The 26,354-nt window shown below is 37.4% G+C and overlaps 1 protein-coding gene across 2 annotated transcripts in view; it reads right to left on the bottom strand.

Moving 5' to 3' along the window:
* The window catches only part of CCDC171 (coiled-coil domain containing 171), a 172,668-nt gene that overhangs the window by 121,726 nt on the left and 24,588 nt on the right, over positions 1-26,354 (bottom strand). For both annotated transcript variants that reach the window (XM_084304666.1, XM_084304667.1), the window contains exons 6-8: positions 15,764-15,856; positions 14,232-14,392; positions 5,338-5,476 (exon numbers count right to left, since the gene is read on the bottom strand). In XM_084304666.1, the coding sequence (XP_084160792.1) occupies positions 5,338-5,476; positions 14,232-14,392; positions 15,764-15,856 (393 nt within the window). The remainder of the gene's footprint in view (positions 1-5,337; positions 5,477-14,231; positions 14,393-15,763; positions 15,857-26,354) is intronic.

The raw sequence follows: 26,354 nt of genomic DNA, 5'->3' as shown, positions 1-26,354 counted from the left end.
GAGAACAGAAGAGGTTCTGGCAGAAGAATGTATTTCACTATATATTTACATAAACATCTAAAAACACAAGTGCGTTTTTCAAGACATTAAATAGAAGCCAAGTATTTTTTATTACAAGTATTGTAGGCTCCAACCAGGGGAAAATTCTTCCAAATGCTACAAATCTTTAAGTAAGAATAACTGGAACTATTAGGAAAACCTACTACTTGTATAAATTATTTCACCCACCGACAGAATTACAATAACCTTTCAGAGGCAGGCTATTTGCACTTATCTGGGCAACTCCCTACCACCACGGTTGCAGAGGTACTCTCATCTATAGTCTCCTATTTTGGTATCATTCCATCACCTGCTCCAGAACCAAAATTAAGTCCCATTGTTTGTTTGTTTGTTTGTTTTTGTTTGTTTGTTTTCTTTTTTGATTTATGTTGTGGTCTTTGTTTTTAGGATTTTCTAAGAGTGAACTCTGATGTTGAACGAAGTAAACATAAACCCTACTATACACGCTTCAAGAAGAGCCCATGTGACCTGATTCTGCAAATGTGTGCATATCAAGCTCAATACTACTTAAGAATAAACATGTAGGCAGGAGTCTGAGGCTCTTTCAGAACTAACTAAACAAAAACTCCAGATTATCAAACAAGGAACTGGGGTCCTGTCCTGCAATCTATTGTCATTATTCCATGAGGGATCTTCTCAGGAGCATTGCCTGTTTTATTTGCAGTTGCAGGGATTTTCTGTGTGGCTCTACTGCAAACAGACTAATTCAGTCACTTAGTGCGCAGTCCAAGTGAAATCTGTTGATGTCAGAGCATGTGCCAAAGCTAGACATAGCCACGCAGTCACTAAGAAGCAGCGTGTTCAGCTACTCCTTGAAAAGCATTTGGGTAAATGCTTTATAAAATAATCAGAATGCAGTGACCAAGCATGACCAAAGCAAATCAGTTACAGAAATAGCTCCAGAAGGCTGCTCCACAGTAAACAAAAAATTGGTTTTACCTGAGTGATGTTCTGTATTGCAGAACAGTGGCACAGTTTTTTAGTAACCAAGCATGAACTATATCATAAACAAAACAATTCCTCCAATCCCCAACAATATAGTTCTTTAGGGTACTCTTTATTTTTGTTCAAGTTAAGTAGCTATTAAATACTTCACATTTTATTTATTTTCTCGTATTAGCTAAAATTTTTGAAAGTTTGTAGAGTAGTCTTTAAAACATGCCTGGCCACGGGTAAATTAAATACAATTTCTCAAGAGATTTTGTGCCTCAGTTTTAATAACCTGAAATGAAATTCAACAAAAATGTTCAATTTTTAAATAGAACAATTGTAGTTTTCTACAGAGAAGTTTGCAACAACCTTTTGGTAGAAGAGAATTTTGTAAGAGTTTCTCTTCAGGCTTTTTTGGTTGTTTAAGTCAGGTGTTTTTTTTTCAAAAATTGGCAACTTCAAAAGCACTTCTTAGATGCCTGTCTTCAAACACTGGGACATCACAGTTTGAGTGACATCTCCAGAATAACTTATGAAATTGATTTCTTTGTAGAAGATCATTTAAACATATGCTTGTCATCAATGGGATTTATCAAACTGATCGGTCTTCTTAAACTGGGACAACAACAGAAGAAGGAACACTTGAGTTAAGGCAAGTAAAACAAGAACACAAAAGAAGGTGATACAGCATTTAACAATCCTTAGCACAAAATTAATGAAGACTGGGCCTCTGTCTTCTGTGTTGCTTTTTTTGTTTGTTTGTGTTTAATTGAAACAAAAAACTGTTCACAGTTAATCTTTGCCATTGAGTACCAGATCCTATTCCACAGAATTTGTAGAACAATCATAATATTCAGGGTGTTTCATTGTCTGTTCAATAGATAGTTGAGAGACTACTACTAAACAACAACAGTTACTGCCAATGTACATGAACTAGATTCTCAAATACTCCTGTCCTGACTTTCAGCTTGCAATAACCTACAGGGCTATTACAGACAGCCTAAATATATACACCACATGACTGCATGCATGTCTGGAAGGGAAAGATTTATATGCCACAAGGCAAAAGAGTCTGGGTGTAATCTATTACACTACTTATACACTAATTATACAATTATACTACTCCTGATAGTGTCTATACAAGGGGGAGGAAATGAATACACAATACATCCAGATTAAAGAAATTTACACTAAAATACACTATTCTTAATGACTGCAATTTCCTAATATGCATTCTGGTGAATTGGCAAGTTCCCCAAATTTCAATATACATTTCTCATAAAATAAAGGTTCAACGTCTCCCTCTTGTCTGGTACTAAGAATTAGTACTCATCCACTACTAGGTGCCAGAAATGTAAATACCCTGAGTAACTTTAAAACCTATTCAAGACACCGCTTATTCTTTCCATGGGGCAGGAATACAGCTGGGACTGTTTCAATTTAAAACAAGATCTGAATCACAATGGCCATTCTTCCAAATTCCTGTTCTTCAAGCTAAAATTTTTAAAAACCCTAGCTGGAAATAATGACAAGCTTGAGACCAATTTCCTCAGTAAAAACACAATGGAAATCTTGAGAGCCTGCTCATGCTGAACACTCATAAGCAGTTTTGTTTGATACCAACAGATTCTATCACATTCGATCCATGCAAATTTCTGGCAAACTTCTGCCACATGCTGATATTTAAAATTAAAAGCAGTGTAACTACTTTACTATACATTCAACTGAGCCATAAAAAAAAAAAATGTTCTTTTTGATATAAAAAGTTTCCAAAGAATGTATTTGGTCCCTGCGTTAAGTCTGTTTCTCTAAAAACAAACAGCCTTCACTGGTTTGATTATATTTCCAAAAACATTTTACAAACAAAAATGTTAACCTGTATTATAGCAGTATAGTGAGAAACCAATATAAGATTATGAGACTGGAGTGGAAAGGACAGGATGTCTAATGGTAGTATAAAACATAGGAAAGTAATGAACAGATCAGGAAAGCAGGATCAGAAAACGAAGGGAAGAGAACACATGTCCACACAATTTTAGTATGTGTCTGATAATGTGAATGCATGTGAAATGCTATCTACATGTATACTCAGTTTTTGCTAGAGACTTCTTCTTTTACATTTCTGGGAAAAAAAAAAAAAAAGTTGCCCAGACTGAATAAACAAGACCACACACAGCCACTCCTGCTTCTCAAACAAATACAGCAAGTCTTCAGGAAAAATACAAAGCCATCCAAGGTGATAAAAACCTAATCCCAGAGGGAACCTTTAATGCAACTCCACAGAAAATGAGTGTTTTTATTACCTGTTCAAGACAGTCCTCTGGTTTGAAATCACTCCATTGTAAAAATTAAAACAACCAGCTCTATGAACAAGACCCTTCTTTTAACCAAGACAATCTATTCTACTTTTTACCTTTCTGTAATGTTCGTTTTGAATACACTGTTTAATAATTTTGCCATTACCAGAAACCTTAACTAAAACTAGAATTTTGTCCTGAATTTTTGTCAAATACAGCATAAATTTTACTACATAAAACACAAAAAGGAAAACTTGTATCACAGAGACATCTATGAAGTCTCTAATGTTCACAGTAGAAATATGTGATATTGAACATATATTTCATATGAATGCATACTAATCATTATTGACAGTAGTAAAGGGAGACAGTTGCTTTTCTATCTTCTTACTCCTTTGGTGCCATGTAAGATGACTTTTCCAGGTTAACTAGGCCAGCAAATGTCTGTTAATACACTTCTTCTTGCAGGGAAGAAGCTGTGATTCTCCCAGAAGGAAGAAGGGTTTTTTGATTTGTTTATCATTTATTGGTTACCAATCTGCATGAGAACTGAATATTAAGACAATGTATGGAATAATTCCAAAATAAAATAAAATAAAATAAAAAGTAAGATTAATCATTTGGCATGAATCAATTGAAACTAGTAATCAGCTCTATGACAAAACCTAAATTCATTGAATAGGTGAATGCTTTGCCATTCATACACACTAATTTTGTAGTTACTGGAAGAATGGCCAATCAATGTAATTTTGAAATGAGAATCCAAATACACTAAAACATTGGCAAGAGCAAAGACTGACATACAAAAGATCTATCATCTGTCAGAGGACAGAGTCATCTGATCCCAGTTACTTAAAACAGATTTCATTTATAAATGCACGCTACAGATCTCTATGAACTAACTCCTGTCTGAACTAAAGCGTATAAGATTTTTACAGAAATCACACCCAATACTGACTTTAACATTCATGATGGAGAACCCTTCAGCAATTTCACTCCAAAAGGCTTACAGGTTTCTTTTCCAATTCAGTTCTTACTTACAATTTTCACCTATTTGATTATCCATAGTCAAGGAAACTATAATTCAAGTCTACTTGTTCATGTTTTTGTTTACAGACTGTGAACACGTAACCTTTTAAAATATCTTTGGTTTTCAGATAAGCTGAACAGACGACAGCAATAAGTCTGCAGATCCTCTCTGCTGCAGGCCTCTGCTCCTGTTCACTGCTGCTGTAACTGCCAGCAGCAGGGAATTGACTGCATTTACATTAACTCACAGCTCCAGGAGATGGAAAAGGAAGAAATTTGCAGCCCAGTATTAAAAAAAAAAGTTTACATCGGATTGCAAATGCTACTACACAGTTGAAAGAGAGAAGGTTTTATAGATAATGCCTAAGATATGTGTTTTGTCCCTGCTGCTATGCAACAGGATGGGAAAATCGTTATTCAGACTTGGGGTGAGTAGAAACAGAGGGAAGGCCCCAGTTGGTCACATAAAAAAGAAAGATTTCAGAAAGTAACACAGTAAAATACATCCCACATGCCAAATCCACATCAAAAGAAAAAAAAAAATCCCCTCTGTTTTGTCACCTTCAAACAAGCATATTTATAGTCAAATGTTGCAGTAAAAACAAGATGTGTGAAATAAATGTGTGTACATACAATGGTACCTAATGAAGCTTGTATATGAAAAAGGGCTAGGTACAAAGATATAATATTCCCTACAAGGAACCATAATCTGTTTCTACAAATTGCTGCCTTTTCTAGGAATGTAAACACAAGTTAAATTCGTATAGCTACTCTTTTAAAATAGCTGTTTTCTGCAAAAGCTCTTCAGTTAAATACTCAGCAGAACACTTGAGGTACATTTTCAATTTAGCTTCTCCAGTGTATTAGCTACATTTATTCATGTTAAAAAAAAAAAAAAAAAAGTAATATGAGTAAGATTAGAGTAATAATGGAGTTCTTGCACTGCTCAGCAAAGCAAATGCATTTTTACAGTATGTTGAAAAACCCCTACGTAACAAGTGCCACAGGCCTTTTGTCTTACCATTGCAAGTTCCTCTTGTAATTCTCTGCGAGTTTTTTCATTATCCTGTAGTCTCTCAGAGAGATCTTTAATTACCTTTTTCTTTTCCTCAATCTTCTCGTTCATTTGCTTGTTTGTGGAGAAATACTCTCTTTTTAATCTGGAAAGTTTCAGCATTAGAACATTTATTAATCAAAAATACTTTTGTGAACTACACTATATACTTTTAAATATAATCAACAGATGTGGCACATATGATGTTTACACATTGTAAGGCTTCTGAAGCCACACACTATTTTTTCAACTGAAAAAGTCCTACCTTTTTTTTTTCAGAGAAGTTTTTTCAATTACTACTGTTTCTACTAAGCTTCCAGCCATAACTTTACTTGATCATTTTGATATGGACTCCAAGTTACACGTAATAAACATAATTCATCAAAACTTAATTAGCACGGTAGCCCTCTTCAGAAACACCATGCCAAGTCTTGCTTAATCAACAAGTTTGTTTTCATGTAAAAACCTCACTTCTAATGTTTCCACATTCCTGACTATATTCTTCTCAGAATGGCATGACTTCAGATTTTTCCACCAGCAGATTCATCCAAAGCTTTAAAATATTCTTCTGCTAGAACTGTCCTTCCTGGTACTCATGAAAACAAACATACAAACAGACTGTGGCATGGCTAAGCAGGTAGCTCATAAGAGCTGCAAGGCCAAACAACATGCAGGAGACAGAAGCAGGAATACAAATGCAAGGAGGAATTTAGAAAGATTGCTTATGCATGTGTGCAAGATGTCAGAAGGGCCAAAGCTCACTTGGAACTTACGTTTGTAGAGGATGACAAGGAGAAAAAGAGATTTTACCATTGTATTGTGGTAGGAAAGAAAACATGCTTGTCCACAGGGTTCAAACAACTGCTAGCAGCAGATGAGGATTGAGTCCGGGATTACTTGTGAAAACTGAATACATAGAAATTGAAGACATCAGCACATCTGCATTCAGATGTGTTGACAGAGCTGGCCAGTGTCATAGTTAGGCTTCTCATCATTACCCTTGAAAGGTCATAGAGATCAGGGAGGTCAGGGAGGTCCCTGGCAACTGGAGAAAGGCAAATATCACACCTCTACTCAGATAAGTGCAAAAGAACCAGCCATGAAACTACAGACCAGTTTGCCTCACATGTAAAAGGAAGATCACAGACCAATTCCTCCTGAAACAAATTTCTGGGCTCATGAAAGAGAAAAAGATGACCAGGAATCAGTCACTGAGGATTTACCATGGTTAAATCATGTCTGACCAACCCAGTTACATTCCGTAATAGAACAAATTGAGTTGTTGACAAAAGGAGAATAGTGGATGATGTTTAACTCAATTCTAGCAAAACTTTTGACACTGCCTCATAGTATTTTTATAGCCAAATTAGGAATTCACAGTCTAGATACACAGACTACCACATAGATTAAAAATAAAAAAGGTTAGATAGTAGTGGCTGGTAACTACTGTTGGATACTGTAGGAGTGTATACTATAGTCTGTTTAACATCTTCATCAATCACGTGGATTAGGCCAAGAGTGCCATTTCATCAATTTTGCAGATAACACTGAACTCGGCCAGGGGGACACAACACAACAAAACTGATACACTAGGAAGAACCTATACAGGCAGGAGGAGCACAACAACATGAAGCTTCTGAAATTCAACAGTAGCTCATGGAAGTTCAGAGTTTGGGACAGAAGAGCCCCCGTGAAGCAATGTGGCTGATAACCAGTTTGGGAGCAGCTCTGCCCAGAAAGACCTGTCAGAGAGCAAGCTAGCCACAAATCAGCAGCATAGCATTTTAGTAGAGAACTAATAGCAGCACAAGAAAAAAAGTTAATAATAAACTGGAATGAGCTCCAATGAATACCACCAGAATGATCAGGGGCTAGAGAACATGCCATGTAAGAACTGAGGGAACTTGATATATTCATCCTGGAGAAAAGATGACTTCAGGGAGCATAACAGACCCCTACAATATCTTTAGGTTATCAAGAAGACTGAGACATTACAGTCTCATCACTGTAATGTATGGCTGGAGGACAAGAGACAGCAGTCACAAATTGCATCAGAAAAGGTTCAAAGGAGAAAGTCGGATAAACTTTTTTCTACCATAATGGCAGTCAAGAAATGTAGCAGACTCCCAGAAAGCTTGTGCAATCTCCGTTCTTGGAGGTGTTCAAGACTTTACTGGTTGAGGCCCTTAACAACCTGATTTCATAGCTGATCCTGATTTGAGAAGAAGGTTGAAGTAAAGATCTTCTATGATGCCTTCCAATCTGAATTATTCTATGACATAACTTAACAGTGGCAACAACAAGGTCTCTCTCTTCCTTGTCTTTCCTCCCACCACTTCAGTCTCATTAGAATTTTAAGTAATCCAAAAGGCTCTAAATTCTTCCAAATTTTAAAGTTTTGAATAAATATCATCACTTCCTGGCTTTGACTTATTTCTTACATACATCCTATAGACTTATCTCTTATATAAAGATATAACATATATTTTAGCTAAACGAATACTTTATAAGTCCTCCTAATACCTATGTGCTTCTGCTTCAGCATGGTTGATTTTTTTTTTTATTTTAGCTATAGATGTTTACTTCTTATCCTTAAAGATGGCATTTGTCTATTTCAGTCCTCCAAAGTCACTCCTACTCTCATAGCTTTCAGAAACACAGTAAGAGAAGTTCCAATTTATTCTATGTCATGCCCTCACTCTTCAAGAAAAGTAAATTCACACAGAGAGCCAGATCCCTTGTTGCTTCCAATTTACATAGTGCTACTGGGTTCAGAGCTAATTAATAAATTATGCAACCCAGAAAAGTCTGTTTGCTTGGGATCTGTTACTACAACCATCTTTTTCTGAGAAAATAATTTCTCACAGTTTTAGATAGCTTCCAACTTTGGTATCATTTATTCCACATCAAGTCCAACTAAAAAAATTTCAAGTGTTCTATCACAATAAATGAAAGTAGCCAACACTTTCCAACATGTAAGACTTCAAGACAATCTTGTGGGACTCCTCCAGAAAAAGGGAAAATACATTAGGATGCCAAACTACGGCTTAAAATAAAATGTCGAGCTCCTGACGTTGTCATTAGTCCAAGGACCACAACCCTCAAAGGTAAGTAGATCGTAAGTTCTAATGATGGGATCCAGTGAAAGCAATCACTGATACTCATCAGCTTAACTGATACTTGTTTGCCTCAAAACATAAAAAAGGCAGGAGACAAAAGAGGCAGTACATGCCCACTGCATGCAAGTATCCAAAGTATACTAGTATACTGGTCCACCTGAGACCATCAGGTGGATGCCTGTTCTTTAAGCTCTGTTGACACAACCACCAAGTGTTAAATTGTGTTGGCTTCCACAGAAAGGTTTGCATTGTCTAAAATCAAGGAAAATTTTCTCAGTAGGCAGAAGCTGCTAGAAATAATTGCTTGAATCAACAAATAATTGAAAGTAGTTAAAGTACTGTCTGGATATTATACAAAGTTTATACTGATATCCAATTAACAAACAAAGCCAATGCCTTATGCATGTATGAGCTGCTCATACAATTCAAGGGCAACGTTTTGAGCTTACACAGAAAAAAAATAATAATAATAGAATAGTTCCAGAAGTTTCTAGACGGAAGGAGTAAATGGTACCTAGAGAGTGTTGGAAGACTAACGGTTCCGTGATTCATTACAGAAAGTCATACCATGTTGACAAGACATTAAAAGTTTTTCTAGGCTGAAAACTACTCCAGCTTCATTGACATTAGCCAAAAAAAAAAAAACAAATTCATCTGTTTCATTTGAGGATGCTGATTTTGTCTGCTCTAGCTGTAAATACAGATATGGACCTTGGAAAATCTGACCTTGGAATACTGGACCTTGGAAGGACTGAAGAAACAGTCCAAGAATGAGTGGGGTATATAAGATATTATCTGTGAATTTATCTGTGAAAAAATGAATTATGCATATTTTCTGGACCACCTGAATATGGCAACCTACCAGAAGATAAAAAATGAACCATATTCTGTATAAGAACAAGAAGTTACATACATGAAGAACACACAAAATGCAAATTGCTTCTTATGTAAAGCCAGTGACCCAACAATCTTCAAGTAAGGCTGTTTTGAGCACAAAATAATTTTTTAAATTAAAAAAAAAAAAAAAAGTCATTTCACTGATGCAGGCTCTCTACTTCAAGGAAACACAAATAACTTAGTTTAAGTTTAAAGCCATTTATGTTGCTAATACAGATTCATGCTCAAAGCAAGAACCACCAGGCAGGATGTTCTTTTTGGACCACAGAGAGTCTCAAAATATATTCAGTCAGCTTCCCAGCTGTTAAGACTGCAATCACGAAGAATCGTAATGTATTTCACATATTGTCACAACTTTTTTTATATGAAAATTATTTCATTTTATTAGGGAAGAAAAAAAAAGATTTATTTCTTTTAATATGGCTCTGGTTTACCTAAATGCATAATCTCACATTCAGACTTATTTTGTCCTTATTTTTATAAATAATAACACAGCAGATGTTTCAAATGTTACTAAAAACAGCTCTGTAACCATGTACATAGTAAGGATGAATTCAGTGCTCAAAGGTCCACAAAATTCCTTACCTGTACAAAATCCAGTTTCTTCTGTTTTCTGCTATTGTTTGTTTAAGTCAACATAAATACCTATGTGTACAGACCCATATAATCCCAGAGTGAAGGAAGTTCCACTTCTGCCTTTCTCCTACACATTCTAGCAGCTTCAATCTCCTTCCATGACCCCACTGTGCACCACCAACTTTAAGTCCTCTTAAACCTCTTCCTTCCCTAAACTTCACCTATTACTGTCCTTCACTTTACTTAACATTTTGCTTAGTTATCTGCCTTCCAACACCATTCTTTTGGTTGACAGTTTCTTACCCCACTATATACTTGATTCAGCCAAAGAAGACAATACAGAACTATGAATCCTCCTTTCTGCCTGGGGAACATAACAAAGCCATTCTTCCAAAAACTACCTGTTACCAGATAAAAGAGATTATGCTAAGTGGGACAGGAATTCCAGGTAATTTTGTCAGTCTGGTAATGATGAAGCAGCAAGGGAAGTCCAAAAGCAATCAAAAGGGACTTTAGAGCTTTGGGGTAACTACTTAAAGGATCAGAGGTGCAGGTTCTCTTTGCCTCTGTCCTTCCAGTGGGGGGGACCGATGCTGACAAGTGGGCTCATCACATTAACACGTGGCTTCGGGACTGGTGCAACCGGCAGAACTTTGGGTTCTTTGATCACGGGGAAGGTCTAAGTGACACTGGGCCTGCTGGCACCAGATGGGATGCACCTCTCTCAGAGAGGGGTAAGGATTTTTGCTCAGGAGTTGGCAGAGCTGATAGATAGGGCTTTAAGCTAGAGTTGAAGGGAGAAGTGGATAAAACCAGGCACGCTGGTGATGAACTAAGGGATGGTGTGCTAGAATCAGGAGGGACTGTGTGCCAGTGAGGTCCTTTAGTCAGCTCCACAAGGTGCTACGTGTAGGGAGACGCATTTGAAGTGCTTCTACACAAATGCAAGCGGTGTGAGGAATAAAATGGATGAGCTAGAAGTCTTGGCCCAGTGCCACAGCTACAACATCATTGGCATAAGCGAAACCTGGTGGGATGAGTCTTGTGGCTGGTGTGCTGCAATAGATGGTTACAGGCTCTTCAGGAGGAACAGGCAGGGTAGGCGAGGTGGCGATGTATGTGAAGCATGAGCCGGACTGCGTGGAACTTCAAGTTGGCAATGGCAAAGTTGAGAGCCTCTGGGTAAGGATTAAGGGACAAACAAAGGGGATGTCATTGTGGGAGTCTATTACAGACCACCTGGCCAGGACGACAATGCCAATGAATTATTCTTTGCAGAACTAAGAGATGCCTCGAGATCAACTGCCCTTGTCCTTATGGGGGATTTCAACTTGCCAGACATCAACTGGTATCACCACATGCCTGACATGAGCAGGTCCAGGAGGCTCATAAAGCACCTTGATGATAACTTCTTGGTGCAGGTACTAAGGGAGCCAATTAGGAAAGGTGCCCTGCTAGATCTGTTGCTGGAGAACTGAGAGGGTCTTGTGGGAGACATGGCAAGTGGCGGCCGTCTCAGTCATAGTGACCATGAAGTGGTTGAGTTTAGAATTTATGGTAACAGAAGGAAAAGTGCCACCAAAACTTCAGCCCTGGATATGGGGAAAGCAGACTTCAGGCTGCTCAGGGAACTAGTCAGCAAGGTTCCCTGGGAAACTGCTTTTGAAGGCATTGGCATCCATCAGTGCTGGTCAGTCTTTAAGCACTGCTTCCTAAAAGCACAAGATCAGGCGATTCCAAAATACCAGAAGGCAGGCAGGCAAGGCAGAAGGCTGACCAGGGATCTTCTACTGGAGCATAGGCAGAAAAAGAAAGTGTACGGCTGCTGGAAGGAGGGTCAAGTGATGAGGAAGGAATACAGGGATGCTGTTCGTGTTTGTAGGTAGAAAATTTGTGGGGCCAAAGCCCAACTAGAGTTGAAGCTGGCCAGGTCTGTGGGAGACAATAAAAAAGGTTTTTTTTAGATTTGTGAACAGAAAAAGGATAACCCAAGAAAACATAGGTCTGCTACTTGATGGGGAAGGTCACCTCACAGAAAAGGACATAGGACAGAGACGTTTAACGCCTTCTTTGCCTCCATCTTCAATGCAGATGATGGGCTTCAGCACCCTGGGTGCCCTGAGCTAGAGGACCTTGACAGTGGGAATGATAAACTCCCAACTGACCCTGAACATCTGCGGGAGTTGCTGCTCCACTTGGATCCATTTAAGTCCATGGATCCAGATGGGATTCATCCCAGGGTGCTTAAAGAGCTGACTGACACCACTGTGGGACCTCTCTCAATTATTTTTCAATGGTCATGGGAATCCAGAGAGGTCCTAGTAGACTGGAAGCTGGCAAATGTTGTACCAATTTTCAAGAAGTGCAGGAAAGAAGAGCCTGACACCTACTGGCCTGTCAGTCTTACATCAGTGCCTGGTAAAATTATGGAGAAGATGATTCTTGAAGTTATTCTTGCACACCTGGGGGGCAATGCAGTCATTGGTCCCAGCCAACATGGGTTCATGAGGAGTAGGTCCTGCCTAACAAATTTCATCTCCTTTTATGATAAGATCACCCATCTAGTCAACCAAGGGAAATGAGCTGACGTGATCTTTTTGGACTACAGCAAGCCTTTTGACACGGTTTCTCATTGGATCCTACTGGACAAAATGTCCAGCATACAACTTAACAAAGCCAGCATGTGATGGGTGAGCAATTGGCTGATGGGCAGGGCTCAAAGGGTTGTGGTAAATGGCACCACATGCAGCTGGTGGATAGTCACTAGTGGGGTCCCTCAAGGCTCCATTTTAGGGCCAGTCCTCCTCAATGTTTTTATAAATGATTTGGATGTAGGACTAGAAGGTGTTCTGAGCAAATTTGCCGACGACACCAAACTTGAAAGAGTTGTGGACACTGCTGAGTATGGAAAGGCCTTGCAGAGAGCTCTGGGCAGACTGAAGAGATGGGTGATCACCAAGCACATGAAGTTTAACAAAAGCAAGTGCCAGGTCCTGCACCAGGGACAGCGCAACCCTGGCTATCAGTACAGACTTGGCAACGAGACGCTGGAAAGCAGCCCCACAGAGAGGAAACTGGGGGTTTTGGTTGACAGCAAGCTGAATATGAGCCAGCAGTGTGCCCTGGCAGCCAGGAGGGCCAACCATATCTTGGGGTGCATCAAGCACGGCACTGCTAGTCAGTCAAGGGAAGTGATGGTCTCACTCTATTCTGTGCTGGTGTGGCCTCCCCTCGAGTACTGTGTGCAGTTCTGGGCACCACAGTACAGAAAGGACATGAAACTGTTGGAGAGGGTCCAGAGGAGGGCTACAAAGATGGTGAAGGGCCTAGAGGGAAAGATGTATGAGGAATGGCTGAGGTCACCTGGTCTGCTCAGCCTGGACAAGGGGAGACTAAGGGAAGACCTTATCACATTCTACAGCTTCCTCACGAGGGGGAGTGGAGGGGAAGGCGCTGATCTCTTCTCTTTGGCGACCAGCAATAGGACCCAAGGGAATGGTGTTAAGCTGTAACTGGGGAAGTTCAGATTGGATATCAGGAAAAGGTTCTTCACTGAGAGGGTGGTTGCACACTGGAACGGGTTCCCCAGGGATGTAGTCACGGCACCAAACCTGTCAGAGTTTAAGAAGCATTTGGACTGTGCACTTAGTCTGAATTTTTGGGTACACGGGTACACCTGTGTGGAGCCAGGAGTTGGACTCAGTGAACCTTATGGGTCCTTTCCAACTTGGGATATTCTATGATTCTATGATCGTCTACTCTCACACACTTCACACCTTTTCCTGTCATCTTCTTACTATGCCAAAACTTTCCACATGAATTCAAAACCTGTAAGTGAAGACTACGCACTATAAATACACAACTTCAAGACAGAAATCTTAAAGATTCATCTAGCTCCACAAGGTCAATAATTTTCATTATAATTCAAGTGTATAGTGAAAAAAATCTACTAAAAGCCTGTCATGTATGTTTTCCTACACCTCTCACACACACTGCAGGAGACAGAACCCTATTATAACTACCATTTTCAGTATTTTGCTTTGACAAATAATCTGCATAACAGATTGGTTATTTTCTCCACCTTCCCATGATACGTATGCTCCCAGTATGAACCCATTATTAACAGAATGCCAGGCACTTAGCCTTGGTTTGGCAAAGCGCATAGGATGGCTTTGTTTTCTACTGACAGAATACTATAGAGAATGTAAACTGTAAGTGCTACTCAAGCTGCCTACTGCCATTTTGCAGTAAATTTAGAAGATAACTTACATACTGAGTTTTTCCAGGTTCTCTTGGGCATTCTGTTTTTCTCTCTCATATGCATTTTCTACCTCTTTGAACTCCTTCCTGATCATTTCTAAATCCGAAAGAGTTTCTGCTTGACTGACTTTTTCTACCTGCAAAGCTCCTTCAAGATCTCGAATTCTTAGCTGCAAAGTGATAAAAACAAACAAACAAACAAACAAACAAACAAAAAAACAATGAAAGCAATGTTCTACGGACAATTATATTCTATTAATTCTATATTAATGCATTTATAGAAAAAGCACTGAAAATACACAAAAGTGTATCAATATAAACAGTCCAAACAGAAACAAACACATAAGCTGAGGAAAAGTGTCTTTTATAGTCCTTCAGTAGTGTCTGAGTATTTTGTCTTTTACGCTTTAGGTACGGTTTTCAGGGAAATTCTGTTTTTTAAGTCAGATGCATGGAAGCGGGGGAATAACAGCAAAGGCTACACTTCTGCTCAGCACAAAACACAAGCGTGTTTTGTGCTGAGCAGAAGTGTAGCCTTTGTCCACGTACATGAACATGGAATAAAACCTTACCAGTCATTAACTCATAAAAGAGAAGATCCTAACTTTAAGGAATGTTGCCCTCCCAGTTCCTTTGAAGATGGTGAAGTAGGGAAAGTAAATGAAGAAAATTGAATACCTCCTTTCTAGCGCATTAATCATCACTTAAAAAAAAAAAAAAAAAGTGCCTGTTGACTGAGCAGATCATGAGACTAGGAAAATAACTATCTCAGGAATGGCAGTACTTATTTTTGTTACTCAGAAAATAAAAAAAAAATAAAATATTTTTGTCTTCTTTTAAGATTATTTTTTTAAGAAGTGGGTTTTGGAGTTTTTTTAATACATTATAAAAGGTGTGAAAATGTAAGATTACTAAAGAATTGCTAGTTAAATTCTTCTTGTTTGCTTTTTAAAATAAGCCATAATTTTCTTACTTGGTCAAACCCCATATCATTTAAAGATTTAATATTCAGGTATATATATGCTACTTTTCCTCATACAATTAACCTTTCCTGGTAATTGCTGATACTATAATTTTGTTTGAAGCTGAAATCTACTCTGAAAAATCATATTTGGAACTGCAGTTTCAGGGTGCTTTGATTATCCCATTCCTAAAGAAGTTAGATATATCCACTGGGTGTTCTAGTAAGCATCCATTGAAAAGATATAAGACAGGATATTTGACTAGTATTATGGTGTTTAACTCCAGTGAAATACTTCCTTTTCCCACACTGTTTAAATGCTAGGAAAAATTATTCTCTCAAACGTACAAATGTAACTAAAATATTAATATAAAAAATAATGGTCCCTCAAAAATAGGTATGTTTCTATTCTTCCCTTTATGTATCAGCTATTACAGTTTTGACACAGTACAAAAAATATATATTTAATGTTCTTGTTGAGTAAAGTAAGTGGTCTTACCATTTTGGGAAGATTTTTTCTTTACATCTTTATCAACTCTTTTACTGTACACTTCCATAAAGTATTTAACAAACAGCTTACCTGGATGATTTCTGAATTGAACTTGGATTCCAAATGCGCTGCTCTCTCTGCTTCAGTGTTTTCTTCCAATTTCTTTATTCTCACTGTAGCTGCCTAGAAATACAGTTTGAAGAAATTTAAGTCCAGAAAGTAAATAGCACACAAAGATTATTCTGTTCATTCAGTATATTAGGACTCTGTATACCAACCTGGTAGATCTGAACTTGGAACTTGTACTTGGAAATGTGATATATCAAGAAATGATGTAAGAACTGTGATGTACCAAGAAATACATATCCAGATAATAATTTACTATTTTAGGCATGTAAACAATATTTTCTGTTTAGATAAAGAAATTAACATAACATTATGTTATTGCTGCATTGTTTTAGAATGAACAAAACTGTGGCTGAAATGAGAAAGTAAAAACATTAAACTTAAATGTTCTACTCGTTACCTTGCTATTTGCTTGTTCACCAAGGTTGTCACCTGAGGTAACACAACCCCATCCTATATGTTTCAAAATACAATGAGTATTTATCAACAGAGTACCTGCAATTTCAGTATTAAGACAGACAAAGCACCAAGAATATAGAGAATTCCTTAAACAAATATTGGTTTTGGCACGTAATTTCCAATTAATGTGATAAAAATAGGGCTTTGCAGCTCTAGACCTGTCAGTTTCTCTGCATCAAAAATTCCAGTCTGTAATGCTTCAAAGAACTAACTTCGTATTCTTTATTGTGTTCCCTGACCTATAACTATTTTATGTTTTAGTCTAGCAGACAGTATGCGTATGATCTTTTACCAAATATCTAATTTAGTCAGTTAGCACATGTCATTATACAAAAGAACATACAGATGTATGCATAGTTTAAGCAATAAGTCTGAATTAGACTTGTGAATCTTTCATGTCCATTCTTTCAAAATTGAGAAAAGCAGAAGAATGCAAATAACTATGCTAAAAATCTACTGTGAAATTTGGATTGGCCACCAAAAGTTCAAACGGTAGGTTATTTTTTTACTTAACTTTTTGTTGTTTTTGTTGCTTTTTTTTTTTTGTCTTCAAGTGTTTCAAGCTGAAGAAAAATCGTCCAAGTTACATTAAACACAAAAGTGATCACCAGACACATACATACAGATAAAGGTCTGAACAGAGTTTCATCTGGAAAAATATTTTTATCAAAAGCAGTAACCAAAGATCTGATACAACAGGAACTTGCATGTAAATTTAACTACATTGTTTTCTATCAATAAAATCTTTTCACTGTGATGGATGACTGAATTGAGAAAAAAAATATATCCCAAATTGTCTCTTGGTTTCAAGTTAAATTAGGAAGACCAAGAAAAAGGAATTAATATCAAGAAGCCATTTAACATGAGCACATTTCAGGTTACACAAATACAATCAAAGTTATTGATTTTGGAAATGTAAAATAAAGTAATAAGCATGTGAGACTGCATCTTGATTCCAAACATTTAAGAGGAGAAACATTAACAGATGTTAAAACAAAAGTTCTTGGCAATAAATTGAAACTTCATTTGTATAATCACATACACACACACAAAAAAAGGAAAGATTTTTAAAACTGATGTCCATAGAAGGCCTATTAAAAAGAAAAGCAGCAACAGCACAGAGCTTACCAAACCTACTCCACAGTAAGATCTGTCAGAAGGTTTAGACTTTTTCTCTTCTCGGGAATTTTATCTGCTTACCATAATTATTAAATAAATAAGTCCACAAATCCTGCACAAACATTCCCCCTGTACTTCTATTTTTCTAAGACTATTCTCAGAAACAACTTGGTTTAGACTCTTAACAACCTCATTCTTTCCATACATCAGCTCTTACTCCCCTTTAGCCTTAATGCAGAACTATCAAACTACCTCCTGGATCAGTTTGGAAGGACCCCCTTAGCATTCTCCAACTGATCAACAGCTATCAACAGAATGGTTTTACTAAAGAATACTGCCACCCTAGTAAAAGTAGTCAGTAAACAATATATATAAGTGAAGTGGATTTCATTTCTTCTGTAGTAACTCACAGAAAGTCAATCTTTGATTAGAAGAGTATAGGGAAGAGCAAGATAGGTACTTATCACAACATTTAGCATGAGAAGTAAAATTATTTTAAAAAATTAAGACGTGAAAACTTCACTGGGAACATTTCATGACATACACTCAAGGGCAAAAATGTTTTTCCATCTTTGGTCAGCTTGCTCAAGTGTCTATTTATATATCAAAGAAAAAAAAGTGATTCTGCAGGTTTTTAGGCATAACTTAGTAATTCACATGTTCTGTACTACATTAGACTACAGAATCCTTTTTTGTTTCCTGAGCATCAGTCCAACCAAGAACTTCACTCTGTTCCTTCCTGTCGACCTCTCCTCATCTGAAACAAAAGAGCTTTCTGCTTGTTGCAGGTCACTATCACAAGGGTTAATTGACTTTCACAAATAGAGGCCCCCTAGGACAATGAGATTTCATCAGTCCCAAGAAGAAAAGTGGAAACAGAGAGAACAAATAACAGCTTGATTGAGGGCATCTGCAAGAATGCAAAACTGGAGCAACCCTCATCTCCAAAACAGATCACATATGTATCATTTCTTGGTATAGTTCTTTAAAACTAGAGCACACTTCTTTAAGCCGACATGACAGACACTAACTGCAAGGGAAAAGTAAAGGTCCAAAGGAAACAAACTGTCAAAAAATACACAACTTCAGTCCTAAAAAATGTGAAACAATGAAGAAAGAGAGGCAGGAGCAATCATACACCTTAAGAAGTACCAACACATCACTCTTTTACTCTTTGAATTAAGAGCAAATCCATTTAAAAAGACATGTTTGCAGATGGTTCATTTGCTTGAACCATCGCAGTTACTGAAGAATTAACTTGCATAACTAGCAAGCCTAAAAAGGGAAGTACTGGGAAAAGCAGTGTTTCATCTACAGAGATTCTTAATAATCTCTGGAACGTGAGAAACAGGCTTCTAATTAGAGCTTGGAACAAAAGACAACATGTCTAGGCTGTAGTTAAGAGGTATGAATCCTAGACACCAATCAAAGACGACCTAGATGCACCTGGCATGTATCCAATGGAAAGCAATCAAAAGATACTCAAGACAGTGAATACAGGAATATTATATTATATTATAGAAATCAAAAATAGGTGGGAAAATAATAGAATCTTACAGATAATCTCCCCATATAAAGACCTGAGCAAATTAATTGTTCAAAATAGGGGTTTCTTTGCAAGGTTAGGAATCTCAATTCCTGTCCTTATTTTTGAAGTTCACCTTCTAGAGTATGATTCTTCAAAGTCTTAAGTCATAGCAGTAGTTTGTCACCACTCTGATTTTTAAAATCTTGCTTAAATGAGTTTACTGAAGCTTCAAAAAACACGGACCTAGGGAGAGGACTGAAATATATTTTCAATCAAGTCAAGTCATTGTAAGGGACCAGACAAGAAGTGCCACTACTTTCTTGGATTGGGAGAAACCGAAGATGACGATTGAACTATATTCTTCTCAAATGTCTTGAAAGATTATTCTGGTAAAACTCAACCTTAGTTTATCAGTATAAGCAGCTCTCTTATCCAGAATAGCCTCACATGTTTAAAAGAGCTTGCAGAAAAGTTACACGTGTAAATTGGGGAAATAACATAGATGTTGTCTGTGTCTGGTACAACAATGAATATTCTTTTTCCAGAGGTCTGTGACTTGATTGCTACAGCTTCTGGTTCACCATACATTTAGCAAATTTAAGCAGTCATATGCCAGACAATTGAATGGAAAATCTGTGGGAAAACAGAAACTGCAAGAGATGTATTTCCAGCAATCAGCACATACACCTTGCTAAACAATTGAAAGACTTATCAAATACAGAGAAGTTCACATTTGCTTAGACTGCTATACAGAAAATAATTTGGGAATTACTGTTTATCTAAGTGCACATCAGACAGAAAAAATGTACGTGGATTCCAAACTGAGACTGACGATCTATTTGGGAACAACAGAACCAAAAACTAAAACTAAAAATACACCATACTGACTATTTTGCTAGTAAAGTTTTAAACAGGCTCTATTGATCTTTATAAACACTTCTCTCCACACTGAGAAGCTGCATACTCTGCCAGAGAGAATGATGCATTATGCACTCCATGAGGGAAAGAAAGAGATGTCAGGGATGAATCTAACCTGTAACACGATATGAACAATTCCAGAAGGAGAAGTGGGATGAGGAGTTCCACTTTCCTTTCTGATAAACAGAAAGGTAACAAACAGGAAAAAAAAAAAATCTGCTGGTACCAGAATCACATTAGCCAAACCTCTTTGAATCTCACGGAAGATGAGGATCACCCTCCTTGCAGAACCATGTATCCAAAAACTTTACACAATGCCTTCATACAAAGAATATGCTTGAAAACAACCTGCAGGTCTCAGACATACAGATCACAGTCTCTCAGTTGGGAATCAAGTGGGAATACTTTCTATTTTAGCTTGGAATGCCTCTTTTCAGGTCCAAGCCAGCCAGAGAGGTATATCTCAAGGATAGATCCAAAAAAGTGTATTCTCCAGTGTTTGCATATTCAACATTGATATAAAATTGGTTATCCAGTAAGATGCAGTAGTCGAAGAGCTCATCTGTGACTTCCCTGTGCACCTGCAGGATATCTGAAGACAGGCATCTGAAGACAGGCATCTTAAGAAAGGTACTACACAGAAACTCGTGGAAACTCCAAAGTTTCCTCGGATATTCAAACTGAGCCAAATTAGGTCTTAATTTAAAGGACAAAGTATCTCACATCTGTTTCCACAAGAGCACAGACACAATCGTGTCTTTTGAGAAATGGCAAATAAAAATTACTAGAGAAACTTCACTGCAAGCTTTACAATTCATGGGTGCAACTATGCTTTATGGTTAGACTATTTCCTTTAATCCCTGAAGGTTCAGCCACATTTTCCACTGGCCTGTTGAATGCCAATGCTAATGTGGTTTCTAGGAGACATTTTGCACATGCTAACAGTTTGCAGTACCATTTTCCATGCTGGCCTGTGTGGCTTCCACTTTTCTCTGCTTCTCACCCTTCTTTTAAGCACTGAAATTTTTGTGAATACTCGGGAAGTGCATACTGAAAGAGTAATTCAATATCTTACACTTGTACAATGCCACAGCCATGAAAATGGAATCCTTTGATATTTACATTTACATCAAAATACCTGTTTTCAGAGAAAAGAAAAACAAAGAAAACAAAAATATGAATGTATGTTTACAACAGTTACTAAGTTTAGATACTGTAACAGAAATAATTTTTATCTTCTCTGCTTCTATTTAGATCACTTCCGCATGATTTTTCAGTTTCATTTTTACTAACAAGCTCTCAGGATACTTACACATCCCATGGCTGAGATCCAGTCCCTAAGGGCAATGCTCAGCCAAGATACTGTTTTCAGTGAAGATAGATGTGTCAAATCAGCATCATCATCCACACACTCTATTTGTGTGCTTCCATATTCAGATTAAGATCTTAATTTCTTCCAACTTAAAAGCATTTCCCTATGAATCCTAATTGAAATCAGGAGGTCAGGTCTAAGCACATCTTTGGGAAATGTACTGACCATTTCCACCTAGTGTTAGAAAGGCTAGTGCTTCTTGATCATGGTAAGGTGGAGCCATCTCCTGTCCAGATAATAAACAACTTTTTAGTAACTATAAAAGTACATAACTACAAGCGTAAGGGAGCTCAGCTAATCCTCACTGAACATCTCCTATATATGAAGTCTAGAGTAACATACGTCATTGACAGAAGAGCCATATTTGACCTGTGCAACACCGGATCAACAACTGCATTGGCATGGGAGTTCCAAGATCACCCATGTACTTGGCTGTAAAAAAAAAAAAAAAAGTAAAAACTAGGACTGTTAAAACGATACAGTTTGGTTGACTTTGATTAAAGTCCAAGTTCATTCTATTCTGCAACTGATTTGCAGCTGCTCTCCCTTTCTACCGTACCTTGAGGGGAAAAGGATGTCCCTTCTGGTTCCATGCTCCATAACCCATAAACCCTGTAAGAGCACATTAGCTGACACTGTTACTTTATATATGAACACAGACAAGATTTACATGTGCTTTATTGCTAGCTCCTGTTAAGGTCTACAGAAGACAGTATTGGGTTTTGGTCTGATAGCAAGTTAAGAGTGAACAGCCTTCAACCTCAGCTTGAGTAATACAATGAAGTACGAGATGATAAAGGGGAATATCCTCTCAGAGATGAATTCCATTACATCAGTGAACTTGTCACTGAAGAAGCCTAAACTTCAGAGCCACCACACAGGTATCGTTATGAAAACTGCAGCTCTTAGAGGGGATACGAGACAGTCACAGTAGCTAGAATTCCAAGATAGGAGGTGTGCATTATGGACACATGAAAAAGCCATCAAGTGTGTAGGCATAGAAGACAGGAAAGAGTTTAAATTTCAAGCAGTGACACTGTTAACTAGTGAGGAATGTGTTCTCTATCACACTCCTTGGGGCTTTTTCAAGTTTTTCCTATGAGACCTATCTAACTTACTTTACACTGTAATTCACAGTGAATTTACTAGTAACACATAAAATTAAAAAGCAGGTCTTTTTTTCTCTTTTTTTTTTTTTTTTGGTTGGTTGGTTTTTGTTTTGTTGGTGGTGGGGCGTGTGTTGTTGCTTTTTTTTTTCTCCACTCTTACTTTGATTTTATCTGGGACCTCAATTTCTTGATTCTCTGATTTGGATACAGTAAGAAATTTAGTGCACCTGCAACCTTGAATTATTACATGTGCCTACACCTTCTGTAAGTACAGAGCTGGACATCACTCCAACAAGTTTTCTTTGCAGTCATCTTCCCACCACAGAAGCATTACCAAATTATTGCAAGATGATGCATTTAGCAGGACATGAAAAGGTCAATATACTTAATGGAGGTTGATGGGGAAAGGCATTAGGAAAGCTAAGGGACTCATCTTTAAATGGCAACATATTCAAAGTCTCCAAAATAAAATGCACAAAGTTATAGGACATATTTCAGGACTCATGAGAAAGGCTTTAAAACCTTGAGAGGCACTGAGCTTCAGCTTACTAAAAGTTGGCAACCCCAAACACAAAACAAACAATAGAAAATCATTGCATTTCTATGAACAAGACAAAGAGACTGAAATTTATGAACTAATAATTCTGTTTCTCGTGATAAAAATCCCGATTCTCCTCTCCTCACTGTTCATCAAACAGATTTCCCTCCCAGCTTTTTGGCAGCTAAACACATCACAAGAAACACTGTTTATAAATACAAATTTCTTTATATTTCCCAAGAAATCATCTTTCCAGAGCACTACAGCAACGGGCTAAAATAATAGACTCTGCTTCCAGAATACTTATATTTGTAACTTGTAGAATCTTGATGAGTTCAATACAAATATATCAATAATTTGTTTGACTGCTGTATCTTTGGCTAAAGATGAAGAACACTGACAGGGTTTCCACTTCAATTTTTTCTGGTACAGTATGTGCTCAGAAGGACTCCAAGCCCATGCAATGGGCACCACATTCGGTACCGTTGCAAGCTAAAACTAGCAGGTTAGACATGATACCAATAGCTATCTTGCAGCAGAATAAAGGCAAGCTTCTGCAGAATTGCCAAGAATGAATAGTCTAATTCCAGAAACTAGAGATGGGCTCCAGAAACTAGAAATGTACTCCTTTAGACCATGTTCAGAATAATAGGAAGTATAAAACCCGAGTAACATTTCAAAAATAATAAAAGGGGGGGGGGGGGACTTGGGTGGACTGGCCGGCAAGACTTTTTTTCCTCCTTACTCTCTTTATAATGTAATGCATTAGAATTAATCATCTCCAAGAGTGTCAAAGTACAAGAAGAAAGATTCTAAATTTACCATTTCTATTCATTACTGTAACCTGCATTTTTTCATGGACTTCTCCCTTACATCCAGCAGAGGGTAGTAAACGAACAGCTTTGTGAACTCCAAAAAATCATCCTGACTGCATATCAAGAAGTACTGTATAGCATAAAATTAAAGGGCTGACTTGTAATTAGAATTATCCTACTCACTACACAAATCACCTTAAGATGTTTACTACCACCATGAAAAACTTAAGCACACATTTTAAATTTAATGCCCATTAAAATGAGGTATTCTGCATGGATACTGAAATAAGAAAATCCCACGAGCCCATTTTCCCATTAAAAATAAACAAAAATAGAGATATTTAAAAAAAAAATCAATCTATAAGGTAAATATTCCATGAAGATAAATAAAGAAATACAGGGGAACTACTTGAATAAATGCACTGCCTTCTAACTGGGGTTTTACTTTCAGGCTTCTATATCTGAAAGGAAATCTGTCTCAAATACTAACACTACAGGCAAAAATAATGTTTGTATTTTAACCACAGCATGAAGAACAGGTTATCAGAACTTTATCTGTATTTCTAATAGTTAGTACTTACTCGCATAGACTGAGGACCTTTAAATTGACAGCTTTAAAAAGAAAAGCACAGAACCTTGCAAGAGTAGCACTAGGTAGGCAGAACTGCTGAGACCTCAACATTTTGGCACACAGTGAGAACCACTGCCCAGACTTTGTTGCCCTCCTTTAATGCCTTTTCCACAATGCACAGGAAGAATTTGGCAACTAAGAATGTGATCCATAGGTGCTATCATGCTAGTGAGGAGGCTGCTTAATTTAGGGAGGAAGAAATTCCACTGACAGTACAGCAGGTTATATCCAGGCAATCTGTATTGCTCATATATATTCCAGCAATCTCCAGGCTTCACAGAAGCACTTCTTTCTATGTGGGAATGCATCATGCCCATTTAAAAGAGCACCGTCCTTTATTTCAAACAACTGGGAGGGAAGGCTGTGCTCAGTTCCCCTCCTTTATCCAGCAGGGCTGTCCTTGAATACTTCAGCATTTACTTTCCTTACAATCTCCAAAGAGAAAGTTCCAATAACCATACTACAGAGTTGAAGAAGAGTTTATCTGGTCTCTTTGGCTGAGGTTCTTCCACTCTCTTTCAGCATGAAGAACATATAGTATGTCTGCCTGACTGTGTTCCAGAATGTCAGAGAAGCAGAATGACAAATTTGTAAGCCAAAGCGAGGTTTTGAACAAGAAAGGTAGCAAATTAATTTTTATGCTCCGCTAATACTAAAATGCTCCTCTATGTAAAGTTTCTGCGAGAGAAATAAAGGTGAGAGGGCAATTTAAAACAGATTTTATGATCCTGAATTTTGAAGTTCAGAACCCTGAAGGAGGCAGCTTTTCATAACCACGGAAAACGCAAAAACAAACTTCTGTAAAACAGAGATGCAGAGTACAGTCACCTTGTACAATGCAGACAATGCTGTCACAAACCCTGGAATTTGAGTCCATTCAGTATGAAGTCTACAGCAAGCCATACTATGAGCTGAAAATATTTAGTGCTTCTGCTTCTTACAGTAAAGGCATTTTCAAAATATGCTTATTAGTTAATCTCTCTGACTTCGAGATACCACTATATGCTCTTTCAGACATTTGCATACATGCAATTTACTTTTGAGATGGCAGTGAAATGCAAGCTGACTACAGCATACCCGCTGCAGTTTAACTTAGGCTTTTTCTTTTATTATTATTCATGTGGACTTGCACTTATTTGCTTAAACCTTCCTATTCAAGAGCATTTATCACAAACCCCTTCATCACTGATTAAACACCTACACTTACAAGTACCACAAGACTTTCTTCTATGGCGTGAATATGTTGTTTTCTCACTAGAGAGTATTGAGAGATCAGTACATTAACATAATTCTAATAAAAATTAAGCAATAATTAAAATATCTTCCTCGATTGTTGTTAATAGATAGTATTCTCTGATAAAACCATCTCCAGGGCACAGTTACATCTTTAATGTAAAAAGATGTAACTAAAAGTTACATCTTTAATGTAAAAGGAAGTCTAAGAGCTTCCTTTTCAAATTTACGGAGGGTAAATACACCCAATCAAATTATTTAAACAGAGAAATCATTGCTTGCCTTCCTCTTCTTCCTTTCATCTCATAATTCCTATGTTAATAAGCCACTATGTCACAAAAAGAAACAAAAGAAACAAACAAAAACAAGCAAACAAACAAAAACTTGTGAAAGCAAAAAAAAATCTTTGTTTTAAAAGGGCTATTCAAGCTTCCCAGTACACAGCACTTTCCATCTGAAGGCAATTCTGCCTAGGCCAATATACACAGCTTGCAATACCTGACAATAGATTTCCTGTAGATCTCTTTGAGGGCACAAATGTCTACCTTGTTGGTCAATAATCAGTGTTTTGAGTTGATGAGCTTTTATGTTCCCTGTAGGAATTTTCTTTTGTACTTCATCTTTAATGCAGTGCTCTAACTTCCTAGCAATCAATGCTTTAAACACTTCTGCCTTTCAGGGGAAAAGTAAGAGAACACAGCTAAAAATTGTATGTCACTTACTCCTTTAAGGACCCCTATTATCCTGCAAGTACCAATTCTTTACAGTTGATTGCAGAAAATATTTTCAAACACCTTTGATAGAAAACTTACAACAAAGTAAAGAATCATTGG

Source organism: Netta rufina (assembly GCF_964035555.1).
Source record: "Netta rufina genome assembly, chromosome: Z".
In the NCBI taxonomy this organism is placed as follows: Eukaryota; Metazoa; Chordata; class Aves; order Anseriformes; family Anatidae; genus Netta; species Netta rufina.
Note: the sequence above shows the minus strand (reverse complement) of the source record. Positions and strands in the feature narration are given on the sequence as shown.